At 59.5% G+C, this 15,768-nt stretch overlaps 8 protein-coding genes across 8 annotated transcripts, besides 14 other annotated features; all 8 read right to left on the reverse strand.

The window, feature by feature from the left end:
- Positions 1–599: 599 nt before the first annotated feature.
- TraAM80_06632 (uncharacterized protein) lies at positions 600–1,676 on the reverse strand (the record flags this gene model as incomplete). Its single annotated transcript, XM_029383466.1, has 1 exon — positions 600–1,676. The coding sequence occupies one exon, from the start codon at positions 1,674–1,676 to the stop codon at positions 600–602; it is 1,077 nt and encodes a 358-aa protein (XP_029236666.1).
- Positions 1,677–2,119: 443 nt separating this feature from the next.
- Positions 2,120–2,129: a microsatellite.
- Positions 2,130–2,156: a microsatellite.
- Positions 2,157–2,167: a microsatellite.
- A 152-nt stretch (positions 2,168–2,319) lies between these two features.
- On the reverse strand, positions 2,320–2,859 carry TraAM80_06633 (uncharacterized protein; the record flags this gene model as incomplete). Its single annotated transcript, XM_029383467.1, has 1 exon — positions 2,320–2,859. The coding sequence occupies one exon, from the start codon at positions 2,857–2,859 to the stop codon at positions 2,320–2,322; it is 540 nt and encodes a 179-aa protein (XP_029236667.1).
- Positions 2,860–2,987: 128 nt separating this feature from the next.
- Positions 2,988–3,018: a microsatellite.
- A 69-nt stretch (positions 3,019–3,087) lies between these two features.
- TraAM80_06634 (lipase-like protein) lies at positions 3,088–4,626 on the reverse strand (the record flags this gene model as incomplete). The annotated part of the gene is made up of 1 exon (XM_029383468.1): positions 3,088–4,626. One exon carries the CDS (start codon positions 4,624–4,626, stop codon positions 3,088–3,090), a length of 1,539 nt encoding a protein of 512 aa, XP_029236668.1.
- Positions 4,627–4,717: 91 nt separating this feature from the next.
- Positions 4,718–4,747: a microsatellite.
- A 135-nt stretch (positions 4,748–4,882) lies between these two features.
- Positions 4,883–4,903: a microsatellite.
- A 296-nt stretch (positions 4,904–5,199) lies between these two features.
- Positions 5,200–6,237, reverse strand: TraAM80_06635 (uncharacterized protein; the record flags this gene model as incomplete). Its single annotated transcript, XM_029383469.1, has 1 exon — positions 5,200–6,237. One exon carries the CDS (start codon positions 6,235–6,237, stop codon positions 5,200–5,202), a length of 1,038 nt encoding a protein of 345 aa, XP_029236669.1.
- Positions 6,238–6,652: 415 nt separating this feature from the next.
- Positions 6,653–8,092, reverse strand: TraAM80_06636 (uncharacterized protein; the record flags this gene model as incomplete). The annotated part of the gene is made up of 1 exon (XM_029383470.1): positions 6,653–8,092. One exon carries the CDS (start codon positions 8,090–8,092, stop codon positions 6,653–6,655), a length of 1,440 nt encoding a protein of 479 aa, XP_029236670.1.
- A 192-nt stretch (positions 8,093–8,284) lies between these two features.
- Positions 8,285–8,319: a sequence feature (GA-rich).
- A 96-nt stretch (positions 8,320–8,415) lies between these two features.
- Positions 8,416–8,441: a microsatellite.
- Positions 8,442–8,757: 316 nt separating this feature from the next.
- Positions 8,758–8,782: a microsatellite.
- Positions 8,783–9,115: 333 nt separating this feature from the next.
- On the reverse strand, positions 9,116–10,657 carry TraAM80_06637 (sperm-associated antigen 6; the record flags this gene model as incomplete). Its single annotated transcript, XM_029383471.1, has 1 exon — positions 9,116–10,657. One exon carries the CDS (start codon positions 10,655–10,657, stop codon positions 9,116–9,118), a length of 1,542 nt encoding a protein of 513 aa, XP_029236671.1.
- Positions 10,658–10,889: 232 nt separating this feature from the next.
- Positions 10,890–10,934: a sequence feature (GA-rich).
- Positions 10,935–11,005: 71 nt separating this feature from the next.
- Positions 11,006–11,027: a microsatellite.
- Positions 11,028–11,062: 35 nt separating this feature from the next.
- TraAM80_06638 (uncharacterized protein) lies at positions 11,063–11,800 on the reverse strand (the record flags this gene model as incomplete). The annotated part of the gene is made up of 1 exon (XM_029383472.1): positions 11,063–11,800. The coding sequence occupies one exon, from the start codon at positions 11,798–11,800 to the stop codon at positions 11,063–11,065; it is 738 nt and encodes a 245-aa protein (XP_029236672.1).
- Positions 11,801–12,160: 360 nt separating this feature from the next.
- Positions 12,161–14,758, reverse strand: TraAM80_06639 (uncharacterized protein; the record flags this gene model as incomplete). Its single annotated transcript, XM_029383473.1, has 1 exon — positions 12,161–14,758. One exon carries the CDS (start codon positions 14,756–14,758, stop codon positions 12,161–12,163), a length of 2,598 nt encoding a protein of 865 aa, XP_029236673.1.
- A 146-nt stretch (positions 14,759–14,904) lies between these two features.
- Positions 14,905–14,928: a microsatellite.
- Positions 14,929–15,731: 803 nt separating this feature from the next.
- Positions 15,732–15,758: a microsatellite.
- Positions 15,758–15,768: part of a microsatellite that runs on past the window's edge.

The following is a 15,768-nucleotide window of genomic DNA, read 5'->3' on the forward strand; positions in this document are numbered from 1 at the left end:
CGCCGCAGCGCACGCCCCCCCCAAGAAGCGGAAATGTGAGAAAAGAAAACCTCGGCCCCGGCTGGGTGCGGGCGCGGCGGAGCATACGCCCCAGGCTGGCTGCGCGGGACAAAGGCAGCTGGGCGGCGAAGGTGGCGCCGTATTTATTTTGCCGCCTTTTTTGCTTTTAGCCGGGCGCGGGCGGCCCCGCGCTCCGGGTTTTGCTTCGCCATTTTGGGTGATGGCGCGCTCGCATGTGGTGCGCGGGCCCCCTTCTCCTTCGCCGGCACCCCGTTTGAAGCGCCGCCTGGTCTCCGTGGGCGCCCCACCCTCGCATCACGGTGCGGGGCGCGTGCCGAGAAAAGGGCCAGCACGCCCGAGGCTACTTCCGCACCGCCACCGCACCTTGCCAGTGTGCTTTTTAATACATTTTTCCGTTTACCGGCCTATGGGAAGTAGGGCGAGCAGGAGAAATAAGGTGTTTTTTTTAAAAAAAACGATGAGAGCCGCCTGGAATCGGCGAGGGGGGCGTCGAATAGAGAGGTGCAGCGAAAAAAAGACAGCCGACAGACACCACCAAAGAGAAACAAAAGCCAACGGCGCCGCCATGAGGCAGAGACTCACATCAAAGCGAGCGTCTTCTTCAGCAGATGCTGAAAGCGTCCCATGGTGGCCTCTAATTCGGCCACACGCCCCAGCGTTGCCCGATACGACTCTTCGAGCAATTCGTATCCCGCACGGTCGTCGTCTGTTGTCGCGACGCGGCATTCGAGCGAGGCGAGCTCCTGCTTCCGCTGGGTGTCTTCCAGCATGCCCGATGCAGACGCAATGCTCGCTAACTCCGCGCCCTTCTCGGGACGCGGCCCCGCCTCATTCGCCAGAGAACGCGCCGCAAGATCGCCCACTGCCGGATCTAGCGGAATCACGGCGTGTCCGAACTGCCGCGGAAGCGCTGGCCACGGCGAGATGGACACCGCTGGCCCTGCCATCGTGCGCTCCTGCATTTTCTCTATCCCAGCAGCGGGCGGATGCGGCGACGCTGTTTTAGCTTCCACCGCCGTCGCTCCAAAACCCCCACCCGCCTCCACCACAGCGAAGCCCGCCGCACGCCTAGACCGCTGCGGCTGCGATGTTGCTACAAAACCGCGTTTCCGCATCACGGAAAGTTTTGCATTGGTAGGAAGGTGGTAGTAATCTAGCGTCGCCTTGTCGTTGAGTTCCCAGTACCGCCAAAGCAGGCGTATGCGCTGGGGCGTCACCTCCGCCTTGGAGAGGGCAGTGCAAAACTTTTTCTTTACCTCCCAGACCGTGCCAGCGGCCTCGCATGCCAGTGGGACGGGCTCGTGGGGCGGCATCTGGCAGACAATGTTCAACGTTTTGCCCTTCTTAATGTCGAGCAAAATCTTCACGTAGGGATCCCCCTTGAGCAGCAAGCAGCCGTTTCGCCGCAGCGAGAGGTTCGGATTGATCTGCTGACGGTTGTGCGTGAGCAGCTGCAGCTCGGGACGCACCTTGAAGCAGTCCTCCGCCGCCCGCTGCAGGATGCGCATGGGGGCGTCTTGGTGCAGCTCCGTGTCGAAAAAATCGCCGTGCACGCTGACGACTCGCACCGGAACTAAATGTGTCAGCTGCACCGGAACAGGCGGCTGTGCCGGTGCCGGCGCCGCCGCCTTGCCTCTGGGGGAACGCCCGGACATCCACGCCACCTCGGCCACGCCGGCGGAAAGACAGCTAGCGGAGGAAGAGCGCCACACAGCAAACTTCCCACACGCACACGGCGAACAGACACGCAGGCAAAACAAAAAGAGGAGGAATAAAAAATAAAAATAAAAACAGCGCACGCCGAGGCCACCGGAGTCGAAAGCGGCGCGCGAACAGAGCGAAGCAAACCAACCCACGGCGACGGGCAATGGAAGGGAGTTGTTCTTCCCTCATCCGCCATGAAAGTCCCCACTTCTTCCGCAGCGCCCTTTGCGCTCCAATCGGCCCCTCCTCACCCCTATTCGTCTCACTCTACCCCTCCTCCGCGCGCGATCGCCTCTCCCTCGTCCGCCTCCTTTGCCGGTGGGCGGCTGCAGACGCAGACGCAGACGACGCCTCGCCCCACAGGAAGACACACCGCCCGCGGCCGCGACGATCCTTCTTTTCCTTTTATTTTTCTCTTCATTTATTTATTTTCTCTTCTTTTTAAAATTGAAAAACAAAATAAAAAGCGGGGGAAGAGAGAGAGCCCGAAACGAAACCCGAGCCACTCCCGACGCCGCACCTATTCGGGCCTTGGTATGCGACCGCGCGCCTCCAGGCTCTTCCTCAGCCTTCTTCCTTCTCCAGGAGGGAAACTCAGCAGGAAGCAAAGCGGCTCTCGCGTCGTGCCATCGCCTCGCGGTCGGCCTCCGACAGCTTCAGCTCCACCGGCGCAGGGGCGGCTCCAAACCGCGCGAGTCGCTTCTGCATTGCCTCATCCATCGCGGATCCCTCCTGTGTTTTGAAGCGGGCCTCGCGGGCTTTGAGCGTCAATTCGTCTACGACCAGGGCCGGCATCGTCTTCGTCGAGCCAAAACGCTCCATACGTTTCTGCAGCGCCGCGTTACCGTCCGCCGCGCCCGCGGCAGTGCTGTTGGGAACATCAACGGGGAGCCCAAAGCGGGCCGCACGCTTGGCGAGTTCCTCCTGCAGAACAGAAGGCGGGTCCTGTTGGGCTGCTGCAAGGGTCTTGTCCTCGTCCGTGAGCTCCTGCACCATCGCATTCAGCAGCGCGAGTGGCACGCCGCCGTGCAGGTGGTTTTCGTCGCCCTCTTCTCGCCAACTGCGGGGCGCCACCATCACTTTGGGCTTACGAAAGATGCGGTTCAAACGGTGCGCGTTTTTTCTTGTCTCCATTGTTGCAGAGCTTGTCGTCTTGGTTTCCTCTGCCGTCCGAAGGGGCGTGGGGAGGAGGATGCGGCGGGCAACGAAGAAGAAGTGAGAGAAAAAAAAAAGGTGCGACGACAGGCGGCGGCAGTGAAGCAATATATATGAAATAACATTATATATATATATGACAGCACACCACGCACAGACACTCGGAAACATGCGGGCAGGCAACACACACTCGCACAACCGCCGGGTTCAATGGGTAGAAGATGCTAACGCATAGTCGTAGCGATGAAGCTGCGCCACTGCTGGTCTCTCCAGCACCGCCTTGTACATATCCGCAGTGTGAAACAGGCAGGACCACAGCCCCCAACCCAAATAAGACATCCGCGTGGGGCACCCCGTGTGCAGCGGCAGCGGCGTGCCCACGTGCTGGTACCCGAGAAAGGCGGGAGGCAGCCGCGGCACCACGTCCGCACACATGAAGGCACGTATATGGCGAAAGTTGCTGGGCAGCGCGATCAGCGCTTCCCTCCCCGCCGCGCCGCGACCACGTATCCAATCCGCGCCGCGCCGCCAAACTCCGCGCGGAGAGGACAAAACACGTGGGGAGGCCACCGTCAGAACCGTGACACGCCTCTCAGGCCTCTCGTTCGCCAAGTAGAGCCCGGCGAGTTGCGCCAGCGCACCGCCCATGCTATGACCGATGAGGATAATTTGGTCAAAGCCCGCAGCGACCTCCTCAAACGCGACTGACTGCAGCAGCTGCAGGAACCCCTTGTGGACACACGCCTGTACACCAAACGCCGCGGGGAGCTCCGTCAGGTCACAGCGGAGGTTCCTCCACCAGTTCCGCACGCTGTTTGAGCCGACAAACGTGATGATCAGCTGCGGTCGCCGCCCGGGGCTGCGACGCGTCAGCATGAGGCAGCGGGTCGTCCTGTCAAGATCCACAAGAGGAAGAACGCCAATTTCCGCAGCAATGGTGCAGCGCTCCCGCACGGAGCTCCCTGGACGAAACGCGTCAATGGCGCGTGCCACGCGTTGACGCTGCGGCATCGTCACCTCCGCCGAACTCGCGCAACTCTCCAGCTCGTACGAAAGTGCGCACAAATCCGCCACGGCGCTCGTCACGTTCGCCTGCAGCGGCACAGGCCGCTCTCGCACGAGATTGCTGTACATCTTCCGCGCCTCCTCCACGATGTCGAACCATCCCTGATCCAGCGAGATGAGCAGCACGACGCGCAACACCGCCTCCGCGGGTGACGCCTCCTGCTCCACCCCGCGTGATGGATCCGTGACAGTCAGCGAGGCCGTCACCAACTCCCGCTCCTCAAAACTCCCCTCGATCGCCTCAATGGAGCGCAGGATGGTGAGCATGTCACCCACCAACTCGTTCAGGCAGGCTGAACTCATGTCATCCCCCTCCTCAAAGAGACGGTGGTAGCGGCGAGAGCACGTGGAGGCAAAGTCCAGGAGTTCAGCGGTGGAACGAAAGACGGGGCGGCATCCCGCGACGGAGCTTGTGTCTATGGCGGCGGCCGGCTCCGGGTACCACGCCCACGCGGCATGAGCCATGTACAGCGCAACACCACTTACAGGAACACCGAAGATCACGCGCAGTGCCTGTCGCAAACGGAAGTGGATAAACGTGCGGTAGGCAATCACGCACACATGAGCGTACTCCCCCGTCAGCAGAAAAAAAGGCCAAATGACATCGCCAGGAAAAACTCGCAACTTTTCCGTGACGCTCGAGGCCAACGAGCGGGCCCGCGTTAATAACGGTACCTGCATTCAAGAGACGAAAACCACGCGTTCGTGTGTTGCCCCTTTCAACGTCGCCAGACGCGGCGCGCAGTAGCTGCAACACACACCCCAGACGATTTCTCTCCCTTTCTCTCTATCTCTCTCTCTCGTGTTTGGTTTGAGTGTTTTTACTCGCCTCGCCTACTCGTCCTTTTGCAGTTGACTTTCTTTTTCGTGCGGCAGCGACATTGGTGGTCGGTCGGCGGCAAATCCGCCTCCCCAGCTCTCTCCCACCCTCCCTGCCTGAGTGTGTGTGTGTGTGTGTCTTTTGTCGCCGCTGCCGCTGTTGTCCTTGTTCGTTTTCTTCTCTTCCTTTGCGTCTCCTTACTGTTGAGTTGCCCCCGCCTCTCCGCTGCTTCGCCCACCGGGCCCCATGCGGAAAGGCACGTGGCGTGCGAGAAAGGAGGAAAAGAGAGTGACGCGGAGAGGGAGGAAAGCGCACAGACACACACCGCCCCAACCCACTTTTTCCGCCTCCACCAAAGCAAAGCACCGGCACGCACACACACACACGGGCATCCCCCGTTTCCTCCTGTGTCTGCATCTTCCTTGTTTTCATCCTCATACGGGAAGGAACCCAAAGCGATAAAGCGTAAAGGGCGCCCTGTGTGATCGGTTGAAGCACAAGCCAATCTCCTCCCCGGCTTCAATCACCCGCACGGCCTGCAACTCCGCGCAGCTCCCGACCACTGGGCGGGGCTGCACCTCTACACTCACGTTTCCGGAGGACAAGTGGTTTGTCATGTCCAACAGCGGCACAAGAGCTGGGACGAGGCGGTAGTCCTCCGCAGCGTTGGGGTCGCCAAGTACAGCGCCAATGGCGGCCCTAATTCGCTTTCGCCACCGCGTCTGCCGCTCCGCCCGTTCAAAGGTGGAGAGTGCAAAGTAGTTCAGCGTGGATCCCACCTCTGCGGGAGCCAGACCATGGTCCGGAAGCAGGTGCATGCGGCTCAGCACCGTCCGCCACGCCCAGTAGCACACTTCAACGGGTGGGCTCTTGTCCCCCCAGCGGCGTGCCAGTGTACGGAAGACGCTGACCCACTCCCGCTGATGGTCATCCCACTCCACAAGCTGCATAGGGTCCAGCACGTCCTTGTGCAGCCGCATCACCGCCTCATCGTTGACGGCGGGGCACGGCAGAATGTCAAAGTAGGGGGTGAAAAATGAGCTTGGGTCCATGCGCTCCCCTGCAACGAGGAGTGCCAGGTGCACCTGCTCGCACAGAACAGGGTCCTTGATGCTGCGTGCAGTCAAGAGTCGCTGGACGTCCTCCAGTGAGGGGGGGTGCAGCGCGCGCAGACGCTCCCCGGCCAGCAGCCGCTCTGCGTTGATGGCAAACGTGTGCATCGGCACCGACAGCACCGTCGTGCCCTCCCGAAACTTCCGCGTGGCAAACAGACCCCGGCTCTGCTCCACACTCGGCCGCAGATCCACCCCGTCGAAGCTGGCTTTGTTCGCCGTCAAGAACCGCATGAACGCCTCATGCTGATGCTTCTGACACTCACTACCCTTCACGTCAACCCGCGACGCCGAAGCCGATGATAATGATGATGATGATGATGACGCTGCCGCCCGGAGGATGAAGCACAACCTCAACATGGCCGCCGCGTTCCTGTTTCTCTTCCCTCCCTCACTTCTTTTGCCTGACTTGTTTAGGCCCCTTCTTCCCACCCACCCGAGGAGAGCAGCAGATGTGAGACAACGAAAGGAGGCAAAAAGAAAAAAAAAGCGCAGAATGAGAAGATCAAATGAAGGCGGAAACACGACTCAAACGGTTTAACAGGGCCCGCGCACGCACAAACCGACACGCGCCCACACACCGTAAGTGCGCGGAGCTGAATTCAAGCACCCCATCGAGAATGGCGAAGAATTACGGAACCACCTGCACGGAGATGCGCAGAGAGAAAACAAACAAACAGAAAAATATGTCCGTTCGTGAGCTTCTCGCTCTCTACGAGTGCAAATTTGTTACTTTGCCCGCGCTTGCGTTACCGTTGTTGTCGCCACTACTGCATCAGGAATATGGAGACATGCGCACGCACCATACTTGGCACACGCCAGCGCCTACAGGTGAACTCGTAGCGCACTCCAGCGCCAGCGTCGCATCCCGCACATACAACACCGGCGAGTTCCCGCAGAGCTCACTGCCACACACATGGTTATAATTATTGCCTGCCTCTGGCAAGAAGCTGTGATACCTCCGCAAGGAACAGCCATCCCCGCCACCGACATCACTCAGGCTGGTTAGGCGCGAAAGCGGATCCGCCGCTGTGGACGTGTCATTGCCGCCCCACTGAACAATAACAGTAGGCTGCGGCACGCACACAAAACGCTGAAGCCACTCCCACAGGCGCACTTCCTCAGCCTCGTCACTGCCGCCGCGCTGAGGATACAGATGGCAATGTTGCTGCAAGTGAATCAAAAGTGGCCCCATGGGGCCAAGCAGAAGCGCGTGGGCGGACACGCTGCGCGTGCTGAAACGGCCGCAGCTAACAGCCTGCCTGGGAGTGGTATCAGGGCACCTGCCTCCCGCAGCCCACGCCGTCCCAGCATCGGTGCCAGACACCAGAGACATCACACCACAGTCACCACCGACCTGCGACCCAGCGGAAAAGCACTCCGCGCAAAGGCTCTTGGCAAGTGGAACGGCATCCTCCTCGTTCAGACGAAAGTTTGCAAGCAGCGCCACGCTGAGTTCGTTCGAGGTTCCCACCACTTCATGCAGCAGCGCCTGCAGCGATACGCGCCCAGTCCCACCACATGGAGGTCCGCCCGCATCTGCCTCGCGCTCAGCAGCATTAACATGTCCATGCGGCCGGTCAAACCCACCGTGTCTCAAAATCACGAGACGCACACCATTGTCTCCCGCAAACCGTGTGAGATAGTGGGGCCACATCGCCGCCGTTTGCAACTTCCCGCGGCTCTCGTCATACTCCGCCAAAAGCTGCTGCAACACAACAAGAAGAAAGCCCACGTACGGCATCCGTTCCTCAGCTTGCAAGAAAAGATATTGTCCGTCCTCCGTCAAACAGTACCCGCCGTAGGTAGTGAGCAGGTGCTGCGCCACTTGGCTCAAAGAATGTACGGGTTCAAAGATGTCTTGTGGGCGCCCGTGAAACTGCCAGCAGTCACGCAAGACGTGACACACCTCCAACACAACGTGCCGCCTACAAAACGTCTCGCCCTCACTCTCTGTGGGGGGCAGCAACAAGTCCAGCGCTTGACGAATATGCTGCTTCCACCGATCGTGCGCATGCACCATCGTGCGTGGTCGCTTTCTGCACGGCTGTGCATCGGGCGACGCCCGCAGCAGCACTGCATGCTTACCAAACGCAACTGCAGCACCCGCGGACGGCGGGAAAAAGGGCGTCTGCCAAGCACAATGGTCGGAAAACGCGCTGCCCGCCACATCACTCTCTCGTTCCACCCTGCCCCGCTCTCGCTTTGCGCGCATGCACACAGTGAGAAAGAGAGGGAAAAAAAAGTGAAAGAGGCACCTTCACCTACGTGACTGATGAGTGACGCGTTCGATTGGGCGCGTCCACGTCACTCCTTCCTTCACTGCATCTTTGATTCCGCATTGGGGTAGACGTCGTGCGGGCACCGGTCCCGTGGTCGCGCAACCGCCGGAGGCGCACCCCACACAAAGAGAAGAAGAGAATAGAAAGAAAGAGAGAGAAGGCACAATTCAAGTGGGTGACGCAGAGAGTAGCAACAGCAGGAGGCGACGCGACGGCGAGCATCACAACCACGTGGCATCCCCGCCGCCCCTCGCCATCTTTCTCTCTCTCTCACTCTCTCTCGTTGCATCGGCTGCTGCAGCCATTAATTCCGTGGGGTCATCGATGCTTTGCCTGCTGAAGAGCGGCGCGAGGCCCACGTTTCCATACATTCGCCTGCCCTCCCACCCCCGCGCACCTCTCGGGACGGGGCAGTGGAGTGATGGTGTGTGGGAGGGAAGGGACGCGGGAGGCACAAAAACCCACGCAGATACGTATTAAATAAATCGACGCAGGACTGTTCAGCACCCGCCTCCCTTCTTCTCCTCCTGATATTCTTTTCACCCCAGTTTTTTTTCTTTTTTTTTCCCCCACCCATCCATACCCCCTCCCCTTCTCATTTGTTTTCTTTTTTTTTCTTTTTTCTGTGTGGGTTCTTGTTGATTGGGTGGAAAGTTGTTTGCAATAAAACAAAAGAGAGCCACATACACACACAAGCACACGCGTCCACGTTTGCATTCCCCTAGCTGAACCCGCTGCGCCACTGCTCAGCATGAGCAACGCCGTCCGCGTCTTGTGTATTCACATATGACATGGGCAGGTGCACATCCAAGTTCTCGCTCACTCTCATCTTCTTCTCCCCTTGCAAATGCCACTGATGTTGGCGTCATCGTCGCCGCTGTTGTGTCTGCTCTCCTTCACTCCATCACATCTCCCTATAATACATGGGTTGCAAGCCATTTAGTCCTCTGCCTCCCTCAGCTCTGCTGCACCTGCTGCACGTGGTAGTTTTCTATCTTCTCCAGGAAGGTCTGGGCGTACTGCGGCGAGTAGTACTGTACAATCTCAGGCGGGTAGCAGTTGTTGATGCTTTGAATGTACTCTGCAAGCTTCGAACCGGGCTCGGGACATATCCGCTGCACGGTGGCAAGGCCGCGGTTGGCAACGAACTCGCGCTTCGCCGCAATATCCGTCGGTAGAACCTTCGCAAACTGCCCACACACGTACTTGAGCACATTCTGTGGCGCGTCCGGGTGCAGCAGCGGCTCCAGCGCGGGGAGCTGCACGCAACGCTCAATGATGTTCTTCAGCGCCCGCTTGCTCTTCGTGCGGAGGTCGTCGGAGCTGTTCGGGTTCAGGTAGACATCCAGAAGTCTGGGGAGCACGTTGCAGTCCGCGACCGCCTTGGCGTGGTCTGCGCTGTGGCGGCCAATCTGCCCAAGCGACCAGGCGGCGGCAGCCTTGATGTGGTCCTCTGGTTCCTTCTCCAGCGCATCCGCAAGCGGCGGAATGCCGTGCGAGACGATAACGGCAAGGGCGAGGGTCTCGGAGAAGGCGGAGATGAAGCCTAGCGTCATGATGCCCGGCAGACGGGCGCTATCCCGCCACTCGCTCGTGTAGTCCACGAGGGCACCCACACCGCCTGCGTTCACCACCAACTGCGCCAGCTCCGGTGTGTGCTTTGCAATCTCGCGAATACACGTGGCGGCGTTTTTGCGCACCGCCTCGTCGCTATCCTTGAGGAGCGTAAATATCTTGGGAAATATCTCGCCTTCCACCACCAGCTCCGCCAGCTCCACGCTGTGCTTCGCAATCTGCGCCAGACACTGGCACACCTGCCGCCGCAGCTTACTGTCATTGCTCATGATGAGCGGGGCGAGGTGCGTGACAGCGTCCTGATCCACCACAGCCTGCGCAAGCTCGGGCAGATGTTTCGCGATATCCGAGAGTGTTGAGGCGGCCGTGCGCTTAAGTGACAACTCCGGCTCCTGCACGCACAGCACCAGCGGTGGGATGGCGCCCTTGTCCACCACCTCCTGCGCCAGCGGGGCGTTGTGCCGCGCCACGTATCCCAGCGCCCATGCCGCGCTTTCCTTCACGGTGGGGTCAAACTCCCCCAGGCAACCAACGAGAGCCTCCACCGCCTGGCTGTCCACCACCGCCTGCGCCAACTGCGGGGAGTGCCGTGCGACACTGCGGAGCACAAATGCCGCTGATTTCTTGTAAAACCGGCTCTGGTCGCCGAGTGAATACACCAACTGTGCCAGAATGTCGCCAGAGACGACGCTTTCTGCGAGCTCCTCGCTGTAGTTTGCAAGGCGGCCGAGCGCCAAGGCAGCCGACTGCTGGATGGAAGGAACACCGTCTAAAAGAAGAGGCCGAAGCAACTGCATGACACCTGCCTGCTGCAGCGCATCAATGTGTTGCGGCTTGGAGGCCAAGTCCGCTACCGTTTGCACGAACTTGACGCGTGCCTTTTGGTACTCTTCAAACACCTGAATAATTTGGCGGTTGGTCATTATTCGTGCTCTCACCCCCTCACTCTGGTTGTCGCTCCCCGTGGCGTCAAAGAGCGCCGGATCCCTCTAGCAAAGCGGTTTGTGTCACGTGTATTCGCAGGGCACCCCGTTCCCTTTTTGTATATCCTTCTTCTTATTTACTGCTGCTGCTGGTGGCGGTTCTACCTTCGTAGCACTACGGCACTTGTAACCGTTGCAACTACCCACGTGGGTGGTGCAACACCAACGACACGAAAAGAAGGAGGGAGCAGAATGAAGAAGAAAAGAAAAAAGAAGATCAGCAGTAACCAGTTGAATAAATAACTTACAAAGGCCAACAAGGCCTCGTCGCCTCCCATCATCAAGACGGTGTGTGTGTGTGTGTGTGTGTAAAAGAGGCGTATACACACAGTGGGTGCAAACAAACTACGCACCAGACCCTGCGCCCGCACCTGGCACGGTGGCAAGGCGTCGCTCGGCCTCCAAGAGGGCCTCATTCAGCAGCAGCACTTCTGCCTCGTGGTGGCGTGCGTCGGCGATGATCCTGTTCTTCATCAGCATAAAGAGCTCCCGCACCTCGGTGTCAATTCCCTTTACGGAACTCTCCTTGAGGGTATCGGTCAACTTCGCCTCTAGCAGCCTGTTGTACTGTTTCTCCATCTGTCTCACACGCAACGTCAGCAGCGCGATGGCCGCACCACCACTGGAGCCCTCGGCTTTTTGTTCAGACTCATGGAGACGGTGCCGCAGCTGTCGCACCTCCTTCTCCCGCTGCTGCAGTTTCTCACGCAGCTGCTTGACGGTCCCTTCGGCGACGTCTTCCTCCGCTCGCCTCACCGCGGCGAGGCATTGCAGAAGTTTCTGGTTTTTTGCGTGGAGCCGTCGCATAATGTCATCCGCCACCTGCAGCTTTCGCTGCAGGCCCGCCACGGAGGAGGGCGGCTGCTGCGACGACGACGCTGACGATGGCAGGGGCACGAGGAGCGGCCCTGAGGTAGCGGCTCTCCTCACGTCGCCGCTCTGTCGCCACGACGCACGCAACAACGGCTCAGCGCTGGCCACCCGCGCCGCCCGGTTGGCGTCGCGTTTACGGGTCTCCAGTTGCAGTTCGTCCTGCAGCGCCGCAAACAGCTGCAGTGCTTCATCCGCCTTGTTGGGCTGCATTCCGCCGCCACCGCTACGCGTCACGTAAGGCAAAGCACATTTAACAAAAAAAAAGTTAAGAGGACAACTGGCGAAGGCAAGGCAGGCACCTACAGCCTCAGCCAGTCATGGCCGAGGGGGGGGGGGGGGCTGTGTGACTCTCAGTCACCCCCACCACCAACACGCACACGCGGAGAAAGAGAAAGAGTGAGAAAAAAAAAACACGTAGACGGGCGATAGCTCAGATGCAGGCCGATAACTTCACAACGGTGTGTACACACACCCACACAAGGAAGGGGTGTAGGGGAAGAGGGGGGAGAAGTGCGTCCCCCGCCCAGCACTCACCCTCCCCATCACCGCCCCTCCTTCCTACGCCCCGCGTCAACGGCTGCGACTCCTCCGTTGAAAGAGACACCGCTCCCTGCGACGCAGCTCCTCTTCGAGAGCGCACAGTCGTTCCGCATGCTCAAGCAACCCCGCCTCCCGCTCCACCAGCCGCTGCTGCGCATGGCGTAATTCCGCCGCTTCCGCATCCACCTCCACGCGCGACTGCTGGATGTCGCTCCATTTATCCTGCACCATATCTTGCGCTGCCGCCAATCGCTGCTCCCGCCGGTGGAGTTCTCTCCACGCTGACTCCAAGTTCTGCGTCGCTGCACCATCGATGACGGCGTCCCTCCTTCCACTCAGTGCCCCACAAGAAAAGGCAGGCTTTTCCAAGGGCCTACCCCCATCCACGTCTCCATCTTCTGCAGTCTGGTGGGTGGTATTCTGCACCCGAGCGGCAGCACCCGCGGTGCAAACTAAAAGTTGGGCCTTGGCGCAACTCAATTCGTCTTCTAGCGTCCGCAGACGCCGCTTGCACACTTCGCACTCCTTCTCTGCCGCCTCACGGCGGGTCTGCTCCCTCCGCCAATGATGCATGTACTCTTCGCTCGTTGCCTGGCATGCAGCAACCTCTTCCTGCAGGCGCTCCAGCGTCATTTGCTCCTCTCCCGCGACCACCGCAGGCTGCAGCGCAGAAGGTAGTAACGCGGCACCCCCTCCTTGAGCCAACTCAAGCTTCGACGGTTGTTCAGCAAGCCGCAAGCGCAGCACCATCTTTTCTGCAGAAAGACGCTCATTTTCGGAGGAGGCGTCTTGCAGCCTTCGGCGCAGATCCTCTAACGCGGCTCGCATCGAGCTAATATGCGGTGAATCCCCCAAAGAGGACAGGGGTGGCTCTCGAGGCTGTGGCGACTCCACAGATGGCCTTCTGTTTGCCACATCACCCTCGTCGTGCTGGCAGGCAATGCGGGTGGTGGCTGCTCTCAAGGCATCCGCCAGCACGCGGTTCCTCGCCTGCAGCGCTGCCGACTCGCGTGTGAGCTGTGCGACGTCCCTGCGCAGCGCGTCGGTTTCCTCCGCAAACAGTCGGGCCTTCCCCTCAATAAACGCACGGACGGTTTCCATGGCAATGACGTCGGGGTTGCGGCCCACAGAGCTCGCCGGCGTCGCCCCCAAAGAAACCTCCGACAAACTTGTTTGGCACAACCACGACCGCACCGTGCCGTCTGTCGCAGCGGACCAAAGCCGCAACGTAAGCACCGGTTCGATTGGTCTCACAAAGAGGGTAAAGTGTGTGGGGGCCTCCGACGCATCGGAGAGCAAATGCTGCAGAAAACACGTGTTCGCATCTGTCTCACCACCGCCGCAGTGAGGATGGCGTGGGCTGGAATGCGGGGTGTCCACGGCGGGGCCCTTCGGGTAACTCACCGACAGTTCGCTCAGCAGCATCAATCGACCAGCGTCCCACAACATGACGCTCCCGCCTCGCGTGCAGACCCACACGTGCCGGGGATCAATGCAGGGGACGCAGTGAAGATAGTGAATCGGTGCACACGAGGGAGTGACCTCGTGTAAAACGCGCAACGGTGCGCCGCTGGCAACATCCCACATGTGGAGTGCGCCGTTCTCCGTCCCACCCCACAACGTCAGCGTTGTCCCCGCCGGCGCCGAACTGGGACGTGGGGCGAGCGCCATGGAGATGACAGCCGCCCTTGTGCCGCCATACGTCACGCGCCTCCTCCAGGCCGCCCCCACCTCGTACGGGCACTCCAGCAGGGCAACGTCAAATACCCCGCCCCTGCTCCCGCCCGCACCACCGTCTGCCGCCAAGGCCCCCTCAACTCCACCAGGAACAAAGATGCCACCTGGCAAGCTCTCATCTGAAGTCAGACACCGAAAAGGCGGGTGCAACAGCTGAACCTTCTGCATGCAGTAAGGGCCAGCCGTTTTCCACACACCCAAAACGCCGTTTGCATCAAGAGTTAACAACAATTCCTGCGCCATTCCAGAGGTTTTCTCGGCAGCGACCGTGTTCCCGCGTGTATGTACAAATACACGCGTCATCGCCACGACTGCCGCCTCGTGAAGCACGCAATCAGCGACTTCGATGATGCTCTCATGTTGTAGTTGAAGCATCGTCACCAAACCACACTGCTGACCCACAAAAAAGGTGCAGCAGGATGCCAAGCTCCAGCACAGGCACAGGGGATTACACCTAGAGCGCAGACGTCGTTGGTAGTGAATTGTACCATTTCTTTGCTCCCGCACACGCAACCATCCACCCACCTCGGCGGTCACTACAACCCCCAACAACGGCCTCTCCATCGATGAGCGCAAAGCGGGGTCCGCCAAGTGAACCCGTGAGGACATGAGCCACTCACTCGTCGACAGCGTGGCAAGAATTGGGTTCGGCGCCACAAAGACGCCTGCGCCCGTCACAGGGGTGGCAGTGGCGGTGGCGCCATCCTCACTCGGACCCAAACTGGGGACGTCAAGGGCCAACGCACCTGGCGACCTCCGCCGTCTCTTGTTAGGACAAGCGCCACTAGCAAAGCTGTGCATCTTGTCCACGCTGGTCGCCGCACCTGGCGAGCGTACACGATAAGATGAGACCCCACTTCTTCGCTGCAACAAGGCATGCGAGTGTGGCATCTGGCTCCGCCTTCCCACCTTCTTTCTTTTGTGTGTGTGCGTGTGTGCTCTTCGCTTCAAAGTGCCGTGGTTGTGTGCGGCGCCGTCACACGCACCTGCTGCACCCTACGACTCGCCGGGAGAAGACGGAGGGCACACGCAACCACAAAAACAAAAACAAAAAAAAAGAACGGGGAGAGGCGGGGCGGCAAACAGAGACAGTGAGACTGAGAGTGAGAGAAATACTTGGAAGCGTGAGAAGTATCGCGAGCAGCGGAAGCCGCTGCGGCAAAACCGCCCGCTGCAAGCACAAAGAAACAGCATGTTTTTGTTACCGTTGTTTTCTCTCTTAAAAAGAGAGTCAGAGACCCGATCTATTCTTCTATTTTGAATCTCCCACACCAACACACACACGCACCCCCCTTTCATTCCGCTCTCGCCCTGCTGCAGCCCGCCTCACTGGTAGGTGGGCAAAACAGCGAGGACGCGTCAGGCAGCCAAACCATCCAATGAGCAAAGTGGGTGAGTGCGAGAGGGCGGGAGAGCCTCTAGAGAAATACTAATAAGTAAAAAAAAAAATGTGGGGGACGTAAAGCACCGGCGCCGTCAGTAGCGACAGAAGAAGAAAAAGAAAGAAAAAAAAGCCGAGGTGATGTCGTCTAATCGTGAAATGCATCGTCACTCACCCATGCACTCTCTAAGTCACACACACACACCACCCTCGCCTCCCTGCATGCACACACAAATGTATATGTGGCTGCTACCCACCCTAAGCCCCGCATCCCGCGATTCTCCTCCTGTTGGTTCCTCTAAGGTCCCCTTCACAGTCCTCACATTGGGCCTGATATGCACCCGTTCGCCCACTCACTCATTCTCCCCATCCCACGTCCATTTTTTCTTCTTGTTTTTGTGCTTCTTCGCCAAACCGTGGGTGGGACGGCGGGACCCTCAGCATAAGCAAAGAAGAGGACGAGTGGGAAGCAGCGAAGAGACGGTGTGTGTGTGTGTGAGTGAGTGAGTGAAAGAAATAA

Source organism: Trypanosoma rangeli (assembly GCF_003719475.1).
Source record: "Trypanosoma rangeli strain AM80 chromosome Unknown Tra_15.4_contig_00249, whole genome shotgun sequence".
NCBI lineage: Eukaryota > Euglenozoa > Kinetoplastea > Trypanosomatida > Trypanosomatidae > Trypanosoma > Trypanosoma rangeli.